At 40.0% G+C, this 19,015-nt stretch overlaps 1 protein-coding gene across 2 annotated transcripts in view; it reads right to left on the reverse strand.

Annotated features, from left to right (window-relative positions):
* Positions 1-19,015, reverse strand: part of MTR (5-methyltetrahydrofolate-homocysteine methyltransferase) — a 152,101-nt gene that overhangs the window by 84,891 nt on the left and 48,195 nt on the right. For both annotated transcript variants that reach the window (XM_062210681.1, XM_062210680.1), the window contains exons 14-15: positions 18,074-18,214; positions 8,569-8,754 (exon numbers count right to left, since the gene is read on the reverse strand). In XM_062210681.1, the coding sequence (XP_062066665.1) occupies positions 8,569-8,754; positions 18,074-18,214 (327 nt within the window). The remainder of the gene's footprint in view (positions 1-8,568; positions 8,755-18,073; positions 18,215-19,015) is intronic.

Consider the following 19,015-nt stretch of genomic DNA (forward strand, 5'->3'; position numbering starts at 1 on the left):
AGGAGGAAATGGACAGGGTCTCAGACACTATAGATTCAAGACTAACAGGCAATCTCTATAGATCTGACACTGGCGAGGAACAGAGGTCTGCTGCAATCCAGAAACTACAGGCACCATTATGGAAAATTTCTGGACGTTTAAAGAAGCATTGTTTCAAATGCCACCTTTAGGAGGAAAAAAAAAAAAAATGCAAGCTCTGTAGAGGGTGAAGGGAGAAATGAGAAAGAAATTCTTAACCCACGTATCAAATCTTTAGATAGAACAGAGATGGATCTGCTTTAGTGTTTCACAGCACTCAGAAATGGATGGAGCAGGAACAGATGCTTCATAGAAAAGCAAAAAGACTCATCTATTGATTAGAGATATATTTTCAGTCTGGCCCAGCCCTGGTCCTTGTGGCCATTTGGGAAGTGAACCAATGGATGGAAAACTGATCTCTCTCTTTGTAGTCCTTTCAAATAAATTTTTTTTAAATGTTAAAAAACATTGAAAAATAAATAAATCTAAAATATCCACCAGAAAAACAGTTTCAGTTTTTCTAAGTTCATTAAAGAATCTGATTACCAAAAGAAAAATAATTTACCAAAGGGAAAATAAGCCAATCACAGCAAAACACAAAATGTTTTGTGTTTTGAGATTTCCTACTGAAAGAAAGTACAAAACTGTATTAAATGAGTAATTGGAAAGAGATTCCAAATGATTTTGAGATTTCCTACTGAAAGAAAGTACAAAACTGTATTAAATGAGTAATTGGAAAGAGATTCCAAATTCCTCAATGACAAATCAGAATATTTATAAGATACCAATTCTTCATTATTTTCTAGGTTAAGATTATATTATTGAAAGCTTGGTCCCTGTTCCCTGTGCCAAATCAAAATAACAAAGACAAGCTTTGGGGATAAATGAATTAGAATATTTAATCTGTTGACTGCTGAGACATTAGCAGACCTCCAGGTCTCAAGAAGTTCTGCTCTGCTAAATGATGGTGTTTTTTAAAGAGTTTTTTAAAAAGGTTACAAGGAAGGGGAAGTCACGAATAAGAGGGTCAAAGAATAGGGACAGCTGCATGTTGGCCTCTGGCCGGTCACCAAAACTTAACATATTCCTTCTCTGTTGCTGCTCTGTCTGTTGAGATAAGGAAACAGGCAATTTGTACCTTAGTTCACAGGCAAGAGAAGCCAGCAGTTGAGGCCTAAAGCATCAACAAGATGCCCTGCTGGTATGATGGCCAAGCGGGCTTCAGTCAGCCTGGAGGCTCTAATGCAGGTGGTAGTTATTTTCTGCCTTGGACCTGGAATTTCCCCTAAAGACAATCCCTTGTGTTATCTGTTGGAGAGTCCAGTGATTAGAATCTTGTATGGGGACGCACTGCACTGTGGCACAGCGGGTTAACGCCCTGGCCTGAAGCGCCGGCATCCCATAAGGGCGCTGGTTCTAGTTCAGGCTGCTCCACTTCCAATCCAGCTCTCTGCTATGGCCTGGGAAAGCAGTAGAAGATGGCCCAAGTGCTTGGGCCCCTGCATCCATGTGGGAGACCTGGAAGAAGTTCCTGGCTCCCGGCTTCACATTGGCACAGCTCCGGCCATTGTGGCCAATTGGGGAGTGAACCATTGGATAGAAGCCCTCTCTCTATCTGCCTCTCCTTTCTCTGTGTTAACTCCAACTTTCAAATAAATAAATAAATAAATCTTTTTATAAGAAAAAAAAAAAAGAATCTTGTAGAACCAACTTAGAACTCCCTCAATGCAGTGAGTTAAACCAAGGGAGGGTGGTTAGGAGACTGGAGCCTGATGGCTTCTAGCAACTGCATCCAAGGCACTATTTTGGAGCTTGGTTCCAATTAGTTAATCAATATCTCAATGGTGCTTAATTTCTCCATAATTGAAAATGTGTTTTCAAATCTCCATAAATTGAAAATGTATTGTATATAATGCATCCATTTATAATACTGACTTGTACAAATAATATAGTCCAATCATTATGTGATAATTGTATTTCTAAGAAATATCACATTATCCAAAATTATTATATAAAAACAATCATTTCAATTAGAAAAAGAGAAAAAAATGTGGAGAGTAGTAATAGTTATTCTTACCACAGAAATTTTAATAATAAAGATATTTTATGTCTTTTTAAGATTTATTTTATTTATTTGAAAGACAGTTACAGAGAGAGAGGTAGAGTCAGAGAGAGAGAGAGAGGACTTCCATCTGCTGGTTCACTCCCCAGATAGTATAGAATTGATTAGATTTTTTTAGCTGGAGACCATGCTCTCCACCACACTCCCTGTGTGATCTCACGTCCCTACCTGATTTCACCTGAATGCCCTTCTGCCCAACAGGCTATGTAACCACTCCCCTTTGGAAAGCATATAAAAGGCAAAGAGCACCCCAAAATCACTCTCTGCCTTTGCTTTGCTACCCACACTAAGCTACCATGGCTGCTCATAACCATATGCTTGCTCCACATGGCTCGCTCCTGGGCTGCTCTACTTAGTATGGACCCAACTTAGCTTCTAGAAAGCCCTAACTCTCCTGTGTATTCCTCTCACTGAATAAAAAACTTAAAATTTACCTTGTTGCCTGGTCTATTTGAGCCAGTATTCAGAATTCTTCTCTGAATAAGTGGCAAGAACCCACAGGGTTATTAATATTGAAAATTTTTAATAATCTGGCCGATATCAAAATAGCCACTACGGCCAGAGCTGAGCTGATCTGAAGTCAGGAGCCAGAAGCTTCTTCCGGGTCTCCCACATAGGTGCAGGGACCCAGGGACTTGAGTCATCTTCTACTGCTTTCCCAGGTGCATTAGTAGGGGGCTGGATCAGAAGCAAAGCAGACAGAACTCGAATTGGCGCCAATTATGGGATGCCAACACTGCACTCCAGGGTTTTAACCTGCTGTGACACAGTGCCAGCCCCTGTCTTGTTCTTAATACTAAAACAGCAGTTGATCAAAACTATTAACCAAAAAAAGGTACAGAAATGTTTCTTTGTTGCTTTTTGTTTAGCCCTCTCAGGGCTAGTCCCTCTCCCTCTTGATCTTGTACTTTTGTTTGCAACATGGATCACAAACATGAACCAAAAAACAAAAGATAGCAGCCAGACACTGAACGCAAAGTGACATGGGTTACTCTGCTTTGTTTATAAAACAGTGATTTTCCATTTAAGAGAGCTGCTTTCTCCTTATAATAAAGATATTATTCAAGAAAAGCAAATTCTGATTCTTAACTACCTATTACAGCCAACAGCATTACAAGAAGTCAATCAAGGAGCCAGTGTTGTGGCATAGCAGGTTAAGCCTCCTACTGTGGTGCTAATCCTGGCTACTCCACTTCAGATCTAGCTTCCTGCTGATGACCAGGGAAAACAGTAGAGGATGGCCCAGGTGCTTGGGCCCCTGTATCCACGTAGGAGACCTGAGGAAGCTCCTGGCTCCTGACTTCAGATCGGCCCAGCTCCAGCCATTTGGGGAAAGAACTGGTGGATGGAACAATTCTCTCTGTTTCTCCCTCTCTCTTTCTGTAACTCTGCCTCATAAATAAATGGATAAATATTTTTTTAAAAAGTCATTAAAAATAACTTTATATCAAAGCACCTGTACTGTTAGTTTCTGAACTTTGCAAGTGTATAAATTTTTTGTTTCACTCTTGACAATTTTCAACATGTACCAATTTGACAATGCTGCTCCATAACTGCCATAGTACCTAAGAATCTACATAATCCTTCCATAGAATCATGTAACCTATCTATTTCTCTTCACTGTGGCATTTGGGTTTTTAGATTTTTCAATAATACTGATAAAAAAACCTTTGAATATATTTGTACATATTCTTGTGCTGAATTCTTTTGTTGGAATAATTTCCCTTAAATGAGATTATTAGCCCACAGAGTATGAATAATTTTATGTCTCTTAACAGGTACTGTATTGTCTTTCAAAAGGATTATACAATTTTATGCTACACTATACAATAAACAAGGTTTCTGTTTCATCACTGCTGTACCTACACCAACCTTGATCATTTTTAAGTTTGCTTTTACTAATTTAGAAGGGATAAGACAGTATCTTAACATTTTATTTACTTACTAACTTTTATTTGAGAGACAGAGAAAGAGACTCAATCGAGGTCTGCCATGTGGGTGCCAGGGGTCCAACTACTTAAGCCATCACTGTTGTTTTCCAGGGTACATGTTAGCAGGAGGCTAGAATCGAGTGAAGCTGAGCCTCAAACCCAAACACTCCAATGCAGGATGCAGGTGTCCCAAACCACATCTTAACCACTAGAACAAACAACTGCCCCAACATTACCTTTCTTTTGCTTTAATTTGTATTTCTTTGATAAATATCAAGTTAATTTTTTCCGCATTTGCTTTTTATAAATGGTCACATTCAAATCTAAACTAGGGGGGCTTGTGTCATAGCATACTGGGTTAAGCTGCCACCTCTGATGCAAGGATCCCATATGGATGCCAATTCAAAATCCAGCTGCTCCACTTCTGATCCAGCTCCCTACTAATGCACCTGGGAAAGCAGAGGGGGAATAGCCCAAGTGCTTGGGTCCCTGCACTCACGTAGGAGATCCAAAAGAAAGTCCAGGCTCCTGGTTTCAGCCTGGCCCAGTCCTAGTTGTTGCAGCCATTTGGGGACTAAATCAGTAGATGGAAGATCCATCTTTCTCTCTCTCTCTCTCTCTCTGTTTCTCCTTCTCTCACTATAACTCTATCTTTAAAATGAATAAACAGTAAAATCTAAATAAATTCTTAAAAAATCTAAATTAGGACAACTTGTTCTTAGACAAGATTGAGCACTATGCAGTATCACAACAAAGCGTTATGAACACAGCATTGGGAAAACAGAGAATATGAAAACGTATCAGTCTTCAAATAAGGCAGACCAAGGACAAAACACTTGATTTCAACATGTCCTAAACATGACTTAGGTTAACTGTAAAACAGGATGTCAGTCACGTGAGGCAGTTGTTATGTGAGGACTAAGTGAAATAATCTCTGCTGGTAGTTTTCGACCACAGTATACATGAGAATCACTTCTAAGACTATAATTATGGAAGCTAGGCCTTATCCCAGACCAAATGAATCAGAAACTCAAGGATCAGAATCAAGAATACATATTTTTTAAAAAGTTTACGCAGAAACTGCCTTTCCCTGTCAAAAGGATACCACTTTATACTCCCGTGTAATCCCCAAATATCTGCAAAGCACCCAATATCCACTCTCACTCTCAGAGTTGACTTCAGCAACAGTATCACCGAGAAAATAGAAATAACCAAAGACCCCCACAAGGACATAGGCCACCATGCCTATAGGTCTTCACTTTTTACTCTGTCTTCTACCCTGCATTGTGAACAAACTTACAGCTCCTGATATAAAGCCACCTGCTCCACTCCCACATTGCCATCCTTCTCAATTCACATGGCCATCCACCTTGCAAATGCCCCCTTTCTCGCCTGCATCAATTCCTTCCTCTCTCTACTAGATCATTCCCATCAGCATTCAAAAACATGTTGTCACGTCATCAACCTACTCACCCACAAACTCTTTCTTAACTTTATAATGGCCCCTTGTTCCCTCTATTTCTGCTTTTTGTAGCAAAACTCCTCCAAAAAAGTTGCTGTGTCCATTCTTCTATTCTCTTATACCCACTCCAACAAATATTTCATCTCCTTGGAAACACTACAGCAAGATCACCAATGACTCCACTTCTAGCTCTAATGGTAAATTTTTGGTCTCATCCTACTTGATCTATCCACAACCTCTTTAAAATTGCTGATCGTCCGCTTCTCTTTGAAGCTTGTTATCCATTCAGCTCTAAGAGAACCCTATCCTCTGGTTCTCCACCTGTCAAACAGGCTGTTTCCAAATCATTCTGATGGTATCTTCTCTTCTCCTCAGTCACTAAGCACTGGGGTTTCAAGACTCTCAGTCTTGGGTCGGCGCCACAGATCAATAGGCTAATCCTCCACCTGCGACGCTGGCACCCCGGGGTTCTAGTCCCGGTTGCTCCTCTTCCAAGCCAGCTCTCTGCTATGGCCCGGGAGTGCAGTGGAGGATGACCCAAGTCCTTGGGCCCTGCACCCACATGGGAGACCAGGAGAAGCACCTGGCTCCTGGCTTCAAATCAGCGCAGTGCGCCGGTCGCAGCATGCCGGCTGCAGCGGCCATTGTGGGGTGAACCAACGGAAAAAGGAAGACCTCTCTCTCTCTCTCTCACTATCCACTCTGCCTGTTTCTGTAGTCATTCTTTTGGTGTGCTTGTCCAGTCTCATTTTAATTATCACCTGTGCACAAATAATTCCCAAGTAAGGGAATCGTACCTTGAAGCCAGACTTTGCCTATGAAACCCAGACCCATCTATACAGCTGCATGCTCAACATACCCCCTGCAGCCCAAATCTGCTTCTCCCACAGTCAGTGCCATCTCAACAGCTCAATGCTTTCAACTTCCCAGACCAAAATGCCCTGAGATTATTCCTACTCTGCCACCATCTTATACAACCCACACCAAATGTAAAAGCCAAAACTTATCAGCTCCCCATATGGAAACAGTACTTCACAAATAAGGGAGGAGGAAGAAAAAAGTAATATAAAAGAGATCAGCCCATTGAGGGGACTGGATTTCCAGCTCTGGGGACCCTCCCCAACATGGGGAGCTTCTGTTACTTATTGCAAATAAACTCGTTTTTGCTCTTGCACTATGTTTCAGACTTTTTATTTCTATACTGAGCAACAAGTCTGCCAACCAGGGGAAACAGCTCCCCACAACCAGACACAATCCTATTATTCACGTTCCAAGTACCACCACATCATTCACCATTCAATGCTATACATTTTTATGTGAACAGCTCTAACAATTTTCTTTTTTCTTTTTTTTTTTTTTTTTTTTTTGACAGGCAGAGTGAACAGTGAGAGAGACAGAGAGAAAGGTCTTCCTTTGTCGTTGGTTCACCCCCCAAATGGCCGCTATGGCAGGCATGCTGAGGCCTGCGATCCAAAGCCAGGAGCCAGGTGCTTCTCCTGGTCTCCCATACAGGTGCAGGGCACAAGCACTTGTGCCATCCTCCACTGCACTCCCGGGCCACAGCAGAGAGCTGGACTGGAAGAGGAGCAACCGGGACAGAATCTGGCACCCCGACAGGGACTAGAACCTGGTGTTGTGCCAGCGCTGCAGGCGGAGGATGAGTCTATTGAGCCGCGGCACCGGCCAGCTCTAACAATTTTCATTCTGGCCTCTGAAGTCACCAAAATCATCTGCATTCTAAGCTGAAATCAATGTTTTCCTACGTATTCTTCAGAATCACCTACAATTACACCTTCAATCAATGTAAATTTTATTGTAGTATATGGTAGAAAATGGGGCTAGTGCTAAGGCAGGACCTTCAATTTATGATCAGATCCTGAGGGCTCTGTCCTCCCCATATGGATTAATGCTATTTTCACGGGAATGGACTCACTCTTGTGAATTTGTTGTAAAAATGAATTTGGCCCTTCTCTTTTTCTCTCTCAACCTCTCACTGCCCTTCCACGTGGGATGATAAAGTCAGATGTGGCCCCTATATCTTCCCAACCCTCAGAATCGTAAGTCAGATAAATACTGTTTATAAATTATTCAGTCTATGGTACTGTATTATAGCACCAAAAAAAACATACTAAGACAGGACTCAAACTTTATTTACTCTCAAAAGCATAGCCACTTGTCCCCAGTGGTATTTGTTAAGTCAACATTTCTTTACTGACATAAAACGTTTTTATTTATCAAATTTTCACAAACAGAGATATACATGTGTGTGCAGCCAATGTTGTGGTGCAGTAAGTTACACAATGCCCGGCATCCCATCTGGGTACTGGTTTGAGTACCCAGCTCTCTACTAATGCACCTAAGAAAGTTGGCTGGCGCTGTGGCTTAACAGGCTAATCCTCCGCCTTACGGTGCCGGCACACCAGGTTCTAGTCCCGGTTGGGGCGCCGGATTCTATCACGGTTGCCCCTCTTCCAGGCCAGCTCTCTGCTATGGCCCGGGAAGGCAGTGGAGGATGGCCCAAGTCCTCAGGCCCTGCACCCGCATGGGAGACCGGGAGAAGCACCTGGCTCCTGGCTTCGGATCAGCGCGATGCGCTGGCCGCAGCGGCCATTGGAGGGTGAACCAACGGCAAAAAGGAAGACCTTTCTCTCTGTCTCTCTCTCACTATCCACTCTGCCTGTCAAAAAAAAAAAAGAAAGAAAGAAAGAAAGAAAGAAAGCAACAGAAGATGGCCCAAGTGCTTGGGCCCCTGCCACCCACATGGGAGACCCAGATGAAGCTCCTGGCTACTTGCTTCAGCCTGGCCCAGCCCTAGACATTGAGGCCATTTGGGGAGTGAACCAGAGAATAGATCTCTCTCTGTCTGTCTCTCCCTCTCCCTCTCTCTCTGCAACTCTACCTTTCAAATAAATAGAAGAAATCTTAAAAGAGAAAGAGAGAGATGTATGTGTGTATAGCTGTTTCAGACTTCATTTTCTCCTACTGCTATCAAACCTAGGTAGTACAATGAAGCTAAGCCAAAAGAAATCACTCACCTGTCCTTCTTCATCAAAAGCCATGACCACAACAGCAGCTCCAAATTTCTTAATCTTCCTGGCCTTCTCCAAGAAGTCATCCTCTCCCTCCTTCAGACTAATGCTGTTAACAATGCACTTCCCTTGGCTGCACTTCAACCCAGCCTCGATCACAGCAAAATTGGAAGAATCAATGCACAAGGGCACCTGGGATCAAAACAGCAAAAAAAACAAAGATTCCTTACTTTTTCTTTAAGGAAACAATAAACAAATAATGGTAGTGTGTCAGAGATAGGATTTTAATACACTTTCACTTCTTAATTTTTTTTTAATTTTATTTAAGTTATATAAGTTTCATGTATTTCATATACACAGATTTAGGAACATAGTGATACTCCCCCCAACCCTCTATCCCACCCATGCTCCAACCATTCTTCTTCCTCCATCTTGTATTCCCACTCTTAATTTTTACAAAGATCTATTTTCAGTTTACTCAATGACCATATAGTTAACCCTACATTAAGTAAAAGAGTTCAACAAATAGTATAAAGAAAAAAAAAAAAAAAAACACTGTTCCTCAACAGAAGAGACAAGGGCTATAAACAATCATCAAATCTCAAAATATCCACTCTACTCTAATACACTACATTTCAGGTACTGTATTAGTTACCTCAGATCAGGGAAAACATATGATGTCTTGTTTTGGGGGACTGGCTTATTTCACTAAGTATAATGGTTTCCAGTTGCATCCCTCCTGCTGCAAGACAGGATTTCATTTTTTTTTTTAACAGCTGAGTAGAATTCCATAGTGTATATATACCAAAATTTCTTTATCCAGTCAACAGTTGATGGATATCTTAGCTATTGTGAATTATGCTGCAATGAAAATGGAGGTACAGATAACTCTTTCAGATGCTGATTTTTTTTTGGTTTGGGTAAATTCCCAGGAATGGGATGGCTGACTCATGTGGTGGGTCTATATTCAGATTTCTGAGGTATCTTCCACACTATCTTCCACAGTGGCCGCACCAGTTTACATTCCCTCCAATGGTAGATAAATGGTAGTATTTGTTGTTTGATGATTTTTGTATGACAGACATTCTAACTGGAGTGAGGTGAAACATCATTGTGGTTTTGATTGCATTTCCCTGATGGCTAGTGATCCCGAGCATTTTTTCAAGTGTCTGTTGGACAAGTGAATTTCTACTCTTGAAAAAAGCCTGTTCAAGTCTTTTGCCCATCTCTTAACTAGACTATTTCTGTTGTTGAATTTCTTGAGCTCTTTATAGATACTGGATGTTAACCCTTTATCAGTTGCATAATTTTCAAATATTTTCTCCCATTCTGTTGGTTCACTCTTCACTTTCCTAAGTATATCTTTCACAGTGCAGAAGCTTCTCAGCTTGATGTAATCCCATTTGTCAATTTTGGCTTTGATTGCCTATGCTTCTGGGGTCTTTTTCAAAAAGTCTGCATATCCCATTGTCTTACAGGGTTTTCCCAATGTTCTCTGGTAATTTGATGGTACTGTGTTATAGACTTAGGTCTTCAATCCATTTTGAGTAGATTTTTGTGTAAGGTGTAAGGTTTGGGTCTAGTTTCATACTTCTGCACATAGAGATCCAGTTTCCCCAGCACCATTTGTTAAAGACACTATCCTTGCTCCAGGGATTGATTTTAGCTTTTTTAAAGATAAGTTGGTTTCAGATGCATGGATTGATTTCTAGAGTTTCTATTCCATTCCATTGGTCTATGAGTCTGTTTTTGTGCCAGTACCAGTCTGTTTTTATAATTGCCCTACAGCATATCTTCAAATCAGGTATTGTGATGCCTCTGGCTTTGTTTTTGTTATGTAAGACTGCTTTAGCTATTCAGGGTCTCCTGTGTTTCCATATTAATTTTAGCATCATATCTTCTAGATCTGCTAAGAATGTATTTGGTAATTTGATTGCAATAGCATTGAATCTCTAAATTACTTTTGGTAGTACAGACATTTTGATGATGTTGATTCTTCCAATCCATGAACATGGAAGATTTTTCGATTTTTTAATATCTTCTTCTATTTCCTTCTTTAGTGTTTTGTAATTTTCATTATAGAGATCTTTGACATCCTTGGGGTATTTAATATTTTTTGGAGCTATTGTGTATGGGACTAATCTTAAAAGTTCTTTCTCAGCCATGGCAACATCTGTGTATACAAAGGCTACTGAATCAAAATCATACCATGCACCTTCTCTAATCACAATGGAATAAAGCTAGAAATCAACAACTCAAGAACCTCTAGATCATATGCAAACACATGGAGACTGAACAACATGTTCCTGAATGAACAGTGTGTCATAGAAGAAATCAAAAGAAAAATCAAAAACTTTTCTGGAAACAAATGAAGATGACAATACAACATATCAAAGCTTATGGAATACAGCAAAAGCAGTGTTAAGAGAGAAGTTTATAGCAATCAGTGCCTACATGAAGAAACTGCAAAGATACCAATCAATGCTCCTCAAGGACTGAGAAAAACGACAACAAACGAAACCCAAAATTAGTAGAAGGAAAGAAATAATTAAAATTAGAGAATAAAAAAAATTGAAACAAAAAATTACAAAAGATCAGTGAAATGAAGGGCTTTTTTTTTTTTTTTTGAAAAAAATAAACAAAATTGATATACCATTGGCCCAACCAAGCAAAAAAAAAAAAAGTGGGGGGGATAAGACCCAAATCAATAAAATCAGAGATAAAAAAGGAAATGTATTGATACCACAGAAATGAAAAGAATCATCAGCAATTATTACAATGAGCTGTTGCAAACAAATCGGGAAATCTAGAAGAAATGAATAGATGCTTAGACACATACAATCTACTAAAATTGAGTCATTAAGACATAGAAAACCTGAAAAGGTCAATAACCAAGACAGAAATTGAATTAGTAATAAAGACCCTCCCAACAAAGAAAAGCCTAGGACTGGACAGCTTCACTGCTGAATTATACCAGACATTTAAAGAACTAATTCCAATTCTTCTCAAGATATTCAAAAAAGGGAAGGAATCCTCCCAAACTACTTCTATGAAGCCTGCATCATCTTAATTCCTAAGCCAGAAAAATACACAACAGATAAAAAGGTCTATAGACCAATATCCCTGATGAACATAGATGCAAAAATCCTCAACAAAATATTAACTAATTGAATCCTACATCACATCAGAAAAATCATTCACTCAGACCAAGTGGGATTTATCCCTAGTATGCAGGGATGGTTCAACATTTGCAAATCAATGTGATACATCACATTAACAAAGTAAAGAACAAAAACCATATGGATATCTTAATAGATGCAGAGAAAGCATCTGATAAAATACAACATCCTTTCACGATGAAAACCTTAAGCAAATTGGATATAGAAGGAACAATCCTCAATACAATCAAGGCAATTTATGACAAACCCACAGACAGCATCCTATTGAATGGGGAAAAGGTGGAAGCATTCCCACTAAGATACAGAACCAGACAAGGACGCCGACTCTCATCACTGCTATTTAATATAGTATAAAAGTTTTAGCCAGAGCCATTAGGCAAGAAAAGAAATCAATGGGATAGTAATTGGAAAGAGGAAATCAAACTATCCCTATTCACAGATGACATGATTCTATATATAGGGGATCCAAAAGACTCCCACTGAGAAACTATTGGAATTCATAAAAGAGTTTGGTAAAGTGGCAGGATATAACACCAACACAGAAAAATACACTTTTTCTTAATGCCCAAAATACTATTGAAAGAGAATTACAGACCAATATTGCTGATGAACATAGATGCAAAAATCCTCAATAAAATTCTGGCCAATAGAATGCAACAACACATCAGAAAGATCATCCACTCTGACCAAGTGGGATTTATCCCCGGTATGCAGGGATGGTTCAATGTTCGCAAATCAATCAATGTGATCCAACACATAAACAAACTGCAGAAGAAAAACCATATGACTCTCTCAATAGATGCAGAGAAAGCATCTGATAAAATACAACACCCTTTCATGATGAAAACTCTAAGCAAACTGGGTATAGAAGGAACATTCCTCAATACAATCAAAGCAATTTATGAAAAACCCACGGCCAGCATACTAATGAATGGGGAAAAGTTGGAAGCATTTCCACTGAGATCTGGTACCAGACAGGGATGCCCACTCTCATCACTGCTATTCAATATAGTACTAGAAGTTTTAGCCAAAGATATTAGGCAAAAATAAAATAAAATAAAATAAAATAAAAGGATACAAATTGGGAAGGAAGACGTCAAACTATCCCTCTTTGCAGATGATATGATTCTTTACTTAGGGGATCCAAAGAACTCTAATAAGAGACTATTGGAACTCATAGAAGAGTTTGGCAAAGTAGCAGGATATAAAATCAATGCACAAAAATCAACAGCCTTTGTATACACAGGCAATGCCATGGCTGAAAAAGAACTTCTAAGATCAATCCCATTCACAATAGCCACAAAAACAATCAAATACCTTGGAATAAACTTAACCAAGGACATTAAAGATCTCTACGATGAGAATTACAAAATCTTAAAGAAAGAAATAGAAGAGGATACCAAAAAATGGAAAAATCTTCCATGCTCATGGATTGGAAGAATCAATATCATCAAAATACCCATTCTCCCAAAAGCAATTTATACATTCAATGCAATACCAATCAAAATACCAAAGACATTCTTCTCAGATCTGGAAAAAATGATGCTGAAATTCATATGGAGGCACAGGAGACCTCGAATAGCCAAAGCAATCTTGTACAACAAAAACAAAGCCGGAGGCATCACAATACCAGATTTCAGGACATACTACAGGGCAGTTTTATCAAAACAGTATGGTACTGATACAGAAACAGATGGATAGACCAATGGAATAGAATAGAAACACCAGAAATCAATCCAAACATCTACAGCCAACTTGTATTTGATCAAGGATCCAAAACCAATCCCTGGAGTAAGGACAGTCTATTCAATAAATGGTGCTGGGAAAACTGGATTTCCACATGTAGGAGCATGAAGCAAGACCCCTACCTTTCACCTTACACAAAAATCCACCCAACATGAATTAAAGACTTAAATCTACAACCTGACACCATCAAATTATTAGAGAGCATTGGAGAAACCCTGCAAGATAGAGGTACAGGCAAAGACTTCTTGGAAAAGACCCCGCAGGCACAGGCAGTTAAAGCCAAAATTAACATTTGGGATTGCATCAAATTGAGAAGTTTCTGTACTGCAAAAGAAACAGTCAGAAAAGTGAAGAGGCAACCGACAGAATGGGAAAAAATATTTGCAAGCTACGTACAGATAAAGGGTTAATAACCAGACTCTACAAAGAGATCAAGAAACTCCACAACATCAAAACAAACAACCCACTTAAGAGATGGGCCAAGGACCTCAATAGACATTTTTTCAAGAGGAAATCCAAATGGCCAACAGACACATGAAAAAATGTTCAAGATCACTAGCAATCAGAGAAATGCAAATCAAAACCACAATGAGGTTCCATCTCACCCCGGTGAGAATGGCTCACATTCAGAAATCTACCAACAACAGATGCTGGAGAGGATGTGGGGAAAAAGGGACACTAACCCACTGTTGGTGGGAATGCAAACTGGTTAAGCCACTATGGAAGTCAGTCTGGAGACTCCTCAGAAACCTGAATATAACCCTACCATACAACCCAGCCATCCCACTCCTTGGAATTTACCCAAAGGAAATTAAAATGGCAAACAAAAAAGCTGCCTGTACCTTAATGTTTATTGCAGCTCAATTCACAATAGCTAAGACCTGGAATCAACCCAAATGCCCATCAACAGTAGACTGGATAAAGAAATTATGGGACATGTACTCTATAGAATACTATACAGCAGTCAAAAACAATGAAATCCGGTCATTTGCAACAAGATGGAGGAATCTGGAAAACATTATGCTGAGTGAATTAAGCCAGTCCCCAAAGGGACAAATATCATATGTTCTCCCTGATCAGTGACAACTAACCAAGCACCAAAAAGGAGTAATGTCAGCATTACAACAGATTACATGCATGGGCCAAGAATATATAACTCAAAGATCGCAGTAACAGCAGCAGGATGGAACCAGAGATATCAGCTCACTGGCTTCAGTACTAGTGTACTTTTCAAGTGCCTAAACCCTGAGGCAAACAGCTCAAATAAGATTCAGACATCACTGACTTGACTCAATGTTTAGCCTTATAGCCTTATTGCCCTTTGGGAACAGCCCTCTACCCAAGTTATCCAAATTCTATCTCCTCTTTAGAAATCCAAGTTCCTGACCAGGAAAAAAAAATTGAGTTTTAATCTTAGAAAGTAAAAAAGATATAACACTCTTCTTTTTTTTTTTTGGACAGGCAGAGTGGACAGTGAGAGAGAAAGAGAGAGAGACAGGGAGAAAGGTCTTCTTTTACCGTTGGTTCACCCTCCAATGGCTGCTGCAGCCGGCCCACTGTGCTGATCTGAAGCCAAGAGCCAGGTGCTTCTCCTGGTCTCCCATTCAGGTGCAGGGCCCAAGGACCTGGGCCATCCTCTGCTGCACTCCTGGGCCACAGCAGAGAGCTGGACTGGAAGAAGGGCAACCAGGACAGAATCTGGCACCCCAACCAGGACTAGAACCTGGGGTGCCGGTGCCGCAGGCAGAGGATTAGCCTATTGAGCCTCAGCGCCGGCCATGTAACACTCTTGAAATGCAACTAAAGAAAGGACAAAGTTGAAATGTGCAGATGAGAAGAGGCTCCTTTTTAATTCATGCCTTTGTTCCATGAAAGGCAAAAGGGAAGACGTAAAGGAAGGATTAGATGAGTTTTTTGAAATGAAATGGATCTAGGCCCTATGACTTAGTTAAGCCCTTCAACAAATAAATAAAGGAACATTAGTAAGGCAGACAGGTCTCTAGCTCAAGCTTACAAGGATAAATTATTAAACAAGTAATGACACAAAGTGTGACTGATGCTAGAGCCCCAGAGAAGCAGACTGCTATGAGAGCATCTCTCAGAAACACCAAACCCAGTGCGAAGAGAATCAGAGAGAGAATTTAAGGAAAGCTTCCTGGGCAGGAGAAACTTCAACTAATGATTAAAGAATGAATACTCAGCAATACCCTAAGCTACATCACCAAAGGACAACAAAAATAAACAAGAACTCTACTGATTTTGATTTTTCTAAGCATGTTAATAATAAGGGGTTTGCTAGGCAAAGGGTTAAATGTAAAGACAATACAAAGCTTGCTGATATTCCAGTGTCTCAGCCTACTGAAGACATATCCATATGTTGCTTTTATAGGACTGGGAATTTAGCCCAGTAGTTATTGTAGTTTTTATAGCCTTTAGAAATTCCTCTTTCTTACTGTTTTATTAAGATCCTAGCTATCTCCTGCCTCAGTTAAAAGGCCAGTTAAATGATCACATTCCACATCAGAGTACCCAGCTTCAATTTCCACCTCTGGCTCCTGGCTCCAGTCTCCTGTCAACGTAGACCCTGTGAACCAGCAGCGATGGCTCAAATAATTAGGTTCCTGCCAGCCACATGAGAAATCTGGATTGAGTTCCCAGCTCCCCACTTCAGCCTCAGACCAGTCACAGTTATTATGGGGCTTTTGAGGGGTGAACAAGCTGTTAAGAGTGTATTCTCTTGCCCTGGCACTTGTTTTCTCTCTATCTCTCAAATAAATAAGTAATTTTTTAAAAAGATGTTTTCACGTCCTACTCCATTTGGTCAAATTTTGGCCTCTAATAAATTTAGGTAGTAGGTAAAAATGAGGAAACAAAAAAAAATTATTAAAGCAATCACAACACCAAGTAAAAATCCCTTAAATTACATGGAATCCTTCACAGTTGACAAGGCATGTTTATCTTTACAATTGACAAATTAGGCAAAGCATGAATAAGGCCAATAGTTTTTCAACTAGACTGAAACTCTAAAGAGTTCAGCCCTCCTTCCACTACTAAGCTGAAAACAGCTGGCCCCATCTCTGATTCTGACTTTGAACCAATCATTTAGCTTCCTTTCACCTTGAATTCTCAAAATATTTCCTCTCAAAGGAGTGATGAGGCTTTTTAGTAAAGAGGTTTGAGACACAAATTACAGTTGGGCAAACATGAGGCAGGTATTGTGCTGATTAATTCACCACTTGAGATGCCCATATTCCATATCAGAGTGCCTGCTCTGGTCCTGGCTACTCAGCTTCCAATCCAATTTCCTGTTAATGCACCTAGGAAGCAGCAGACAATGGCTTAACTACTTGAGTTCCTGCCACCCACACAGGAGACCCAGATAAGAGTTCCTGGCTCCTGGCTTCAGCCTATCCCAGCCCTGGCCACTGAGGCATTTAGGGAATGAACCAGCAGATGGACAATCTCTATCTCTTTCTTTCTATATCTCTGTCACTCTACCTCTCAAGTAAGAAAATAAAACTTTTTAAATAGTTGAGCAAAATGTAATCCAGTGCTCTTCCCAAGCCTTCTAACTTAAGCATTTGTTGAAGCCTAATTAAAAAAAAAAAAGCTCAACCTGAAAAATACAACTCTTAAACTCTTAAAAACACTAGGAAGATCTTATGGAAAAAAAAGGAACTTCAACAATCACCTTCATCAAAACTTTAATGTCAGAAAAACAAGATGATATTTCTAAAGTTTTTAGAACTCATTTAAATATTTTTTAAAAAACCAACACAAAAATTATCTTTTGCCTTTTAAGGAACAAATGTAAAAGCTGATATAATATACCTTGATTTACTCGTTTTGTAGTTTTGTCTTAATCTGATACTCCTAAAAAGGTCTCTTCCTCCTACAATAGGAATGATCAATTGAGTTTCCTTATGTATGGCAGGAATGGAAGCAGTGATGTGGTAAGAACAGGTTAAGCATCTCCTTCTGAGATGTGAAAAGTAGGTTCTCAGTCTGTCCAGATATCTGTGGACACTCAATCAATTATCATCAGTCTCAAAGCCTTGGAAGCAGCTAAAAGGAAGTCACATCTCTCTTCAAAATTTGGTTTCTATCAAAAAAGGTGGATGAACATTTGGCATAGTGGTTAAGAAGCCACTTGGGACACCCCTCATCTCATAGTAGATTGCCTAGGTTTGAGTCTCTATTCCTATCCCAATAGCTTCCTACTAATACAACCCTGGTAGGCAGCAGGTGATGGCTTAAGTAGATAGGTGCCCACCACACATGTAGGGCACCCAGGTTGATTTCCCTGGCTTCAGTCTGGCCCTGTCCCAGCTGTTGTTAAGCATCTAAGGAACAAATCAGTGGATGGGAGATATCTTTCTCTCTCTCTCCCTCCCTCCCTGCATTTCAAATACATAAAAATTTCTATCAAAATGATTACATGAAAAAGTTGACAATCATACTGTACTTTCAACAAACAAAAACAGAAAATCAGTTCAAGTGTTGTCAGGTCAGTGAGACAACTGGCAGAGATAAATGAAGGACAAAATGAGCCAGATAAAATTCTTTGAGTATAAACTTTGCACAACCTTAGCGATGTCAGGTTCAGAAGCAATTAAGTTGCAAAATCTGGTCATTGCACTCGGACCGTCTAGCATGCCATCATCCATGTTGATATCCAGCACCTGGGCTCCCATTTCCACCTGCAATTTGGCGATACTCAGGGCTTCCTGAAGAAAGAATGTGGGGGGAAGTGGCATTAGGAGATGGTGACTCAAGAGAAGGCTAACAAAAGTAATCCCTTATATACCCAGCAGCAGGCTCCCTGATGCTAAGCCTGCCTTCCTTCTAGTATCCTCACAGATTCGCCCCTCTTACACATTTCTTCCATCATGTATTTCATATTTGGAACACACCAAGGCTGTTTTCCTGTGATACAGAATCTAAACTTCTCAGCCTGGTGGTCAAAGGCTCTGAGGCAGCCCCACCTTCTTACCCAACTGAACTTCCCACTGGCCCCCAATAAACCCTTCACCAGCCGACTCCGTTTCCATCACTGTGCCACAGATCACATTGTCCCTCTGCTTGGAAGCAATCCCTTTCTGTTCCAAGGTGTTTAAGACACAGCTCGAGTATCATCTCTTCCAAGAAAGGTTCCTAGAATAACCTCCCAAACCTCATGTAACTTTTTGCCTAGACGTGCAAAGCACTCATCACAGGCTGTTAATGGGAGATACATGAAAATAACTGTTGAATTAAATAAATTTCAGCATATTTTTATGTCAGAAGGCTTTTCAATTCCTTTAACACACTATTATACCTGCACCCTTTAAGAATAGGACACAGTATGTTGTATTTCCCACTTACGATCATTTAAGGAATATCTTGTAGGATCAGTGTTCCAGAGAACACACTTTGGGAAACATTGCTTATTCCACAATTATCTGTGGCCTCTCATCATAATTACATGGCTTATTACAACATCATTACCTCATGATTTCCTGAGTACTACTTCACTGCTTGCAAGCAGA

The sequence above is a fragment of the Lepus europaeus genome, chromosome 14 (genome assembly GCF_033115175.1).
Source record: "Lepus europaeus isolate LE1 chromosome 14, mLepTim1.pri, whole genome shotgun sequence".
In the NCBI taxonomy this organism is placed as follows: domain Eukaryota; kingdom Metazoa; phylum Chordata; class Mammalia; order Lagomorpha; family Leporidae; genus Lepus; species Lepus europaeus.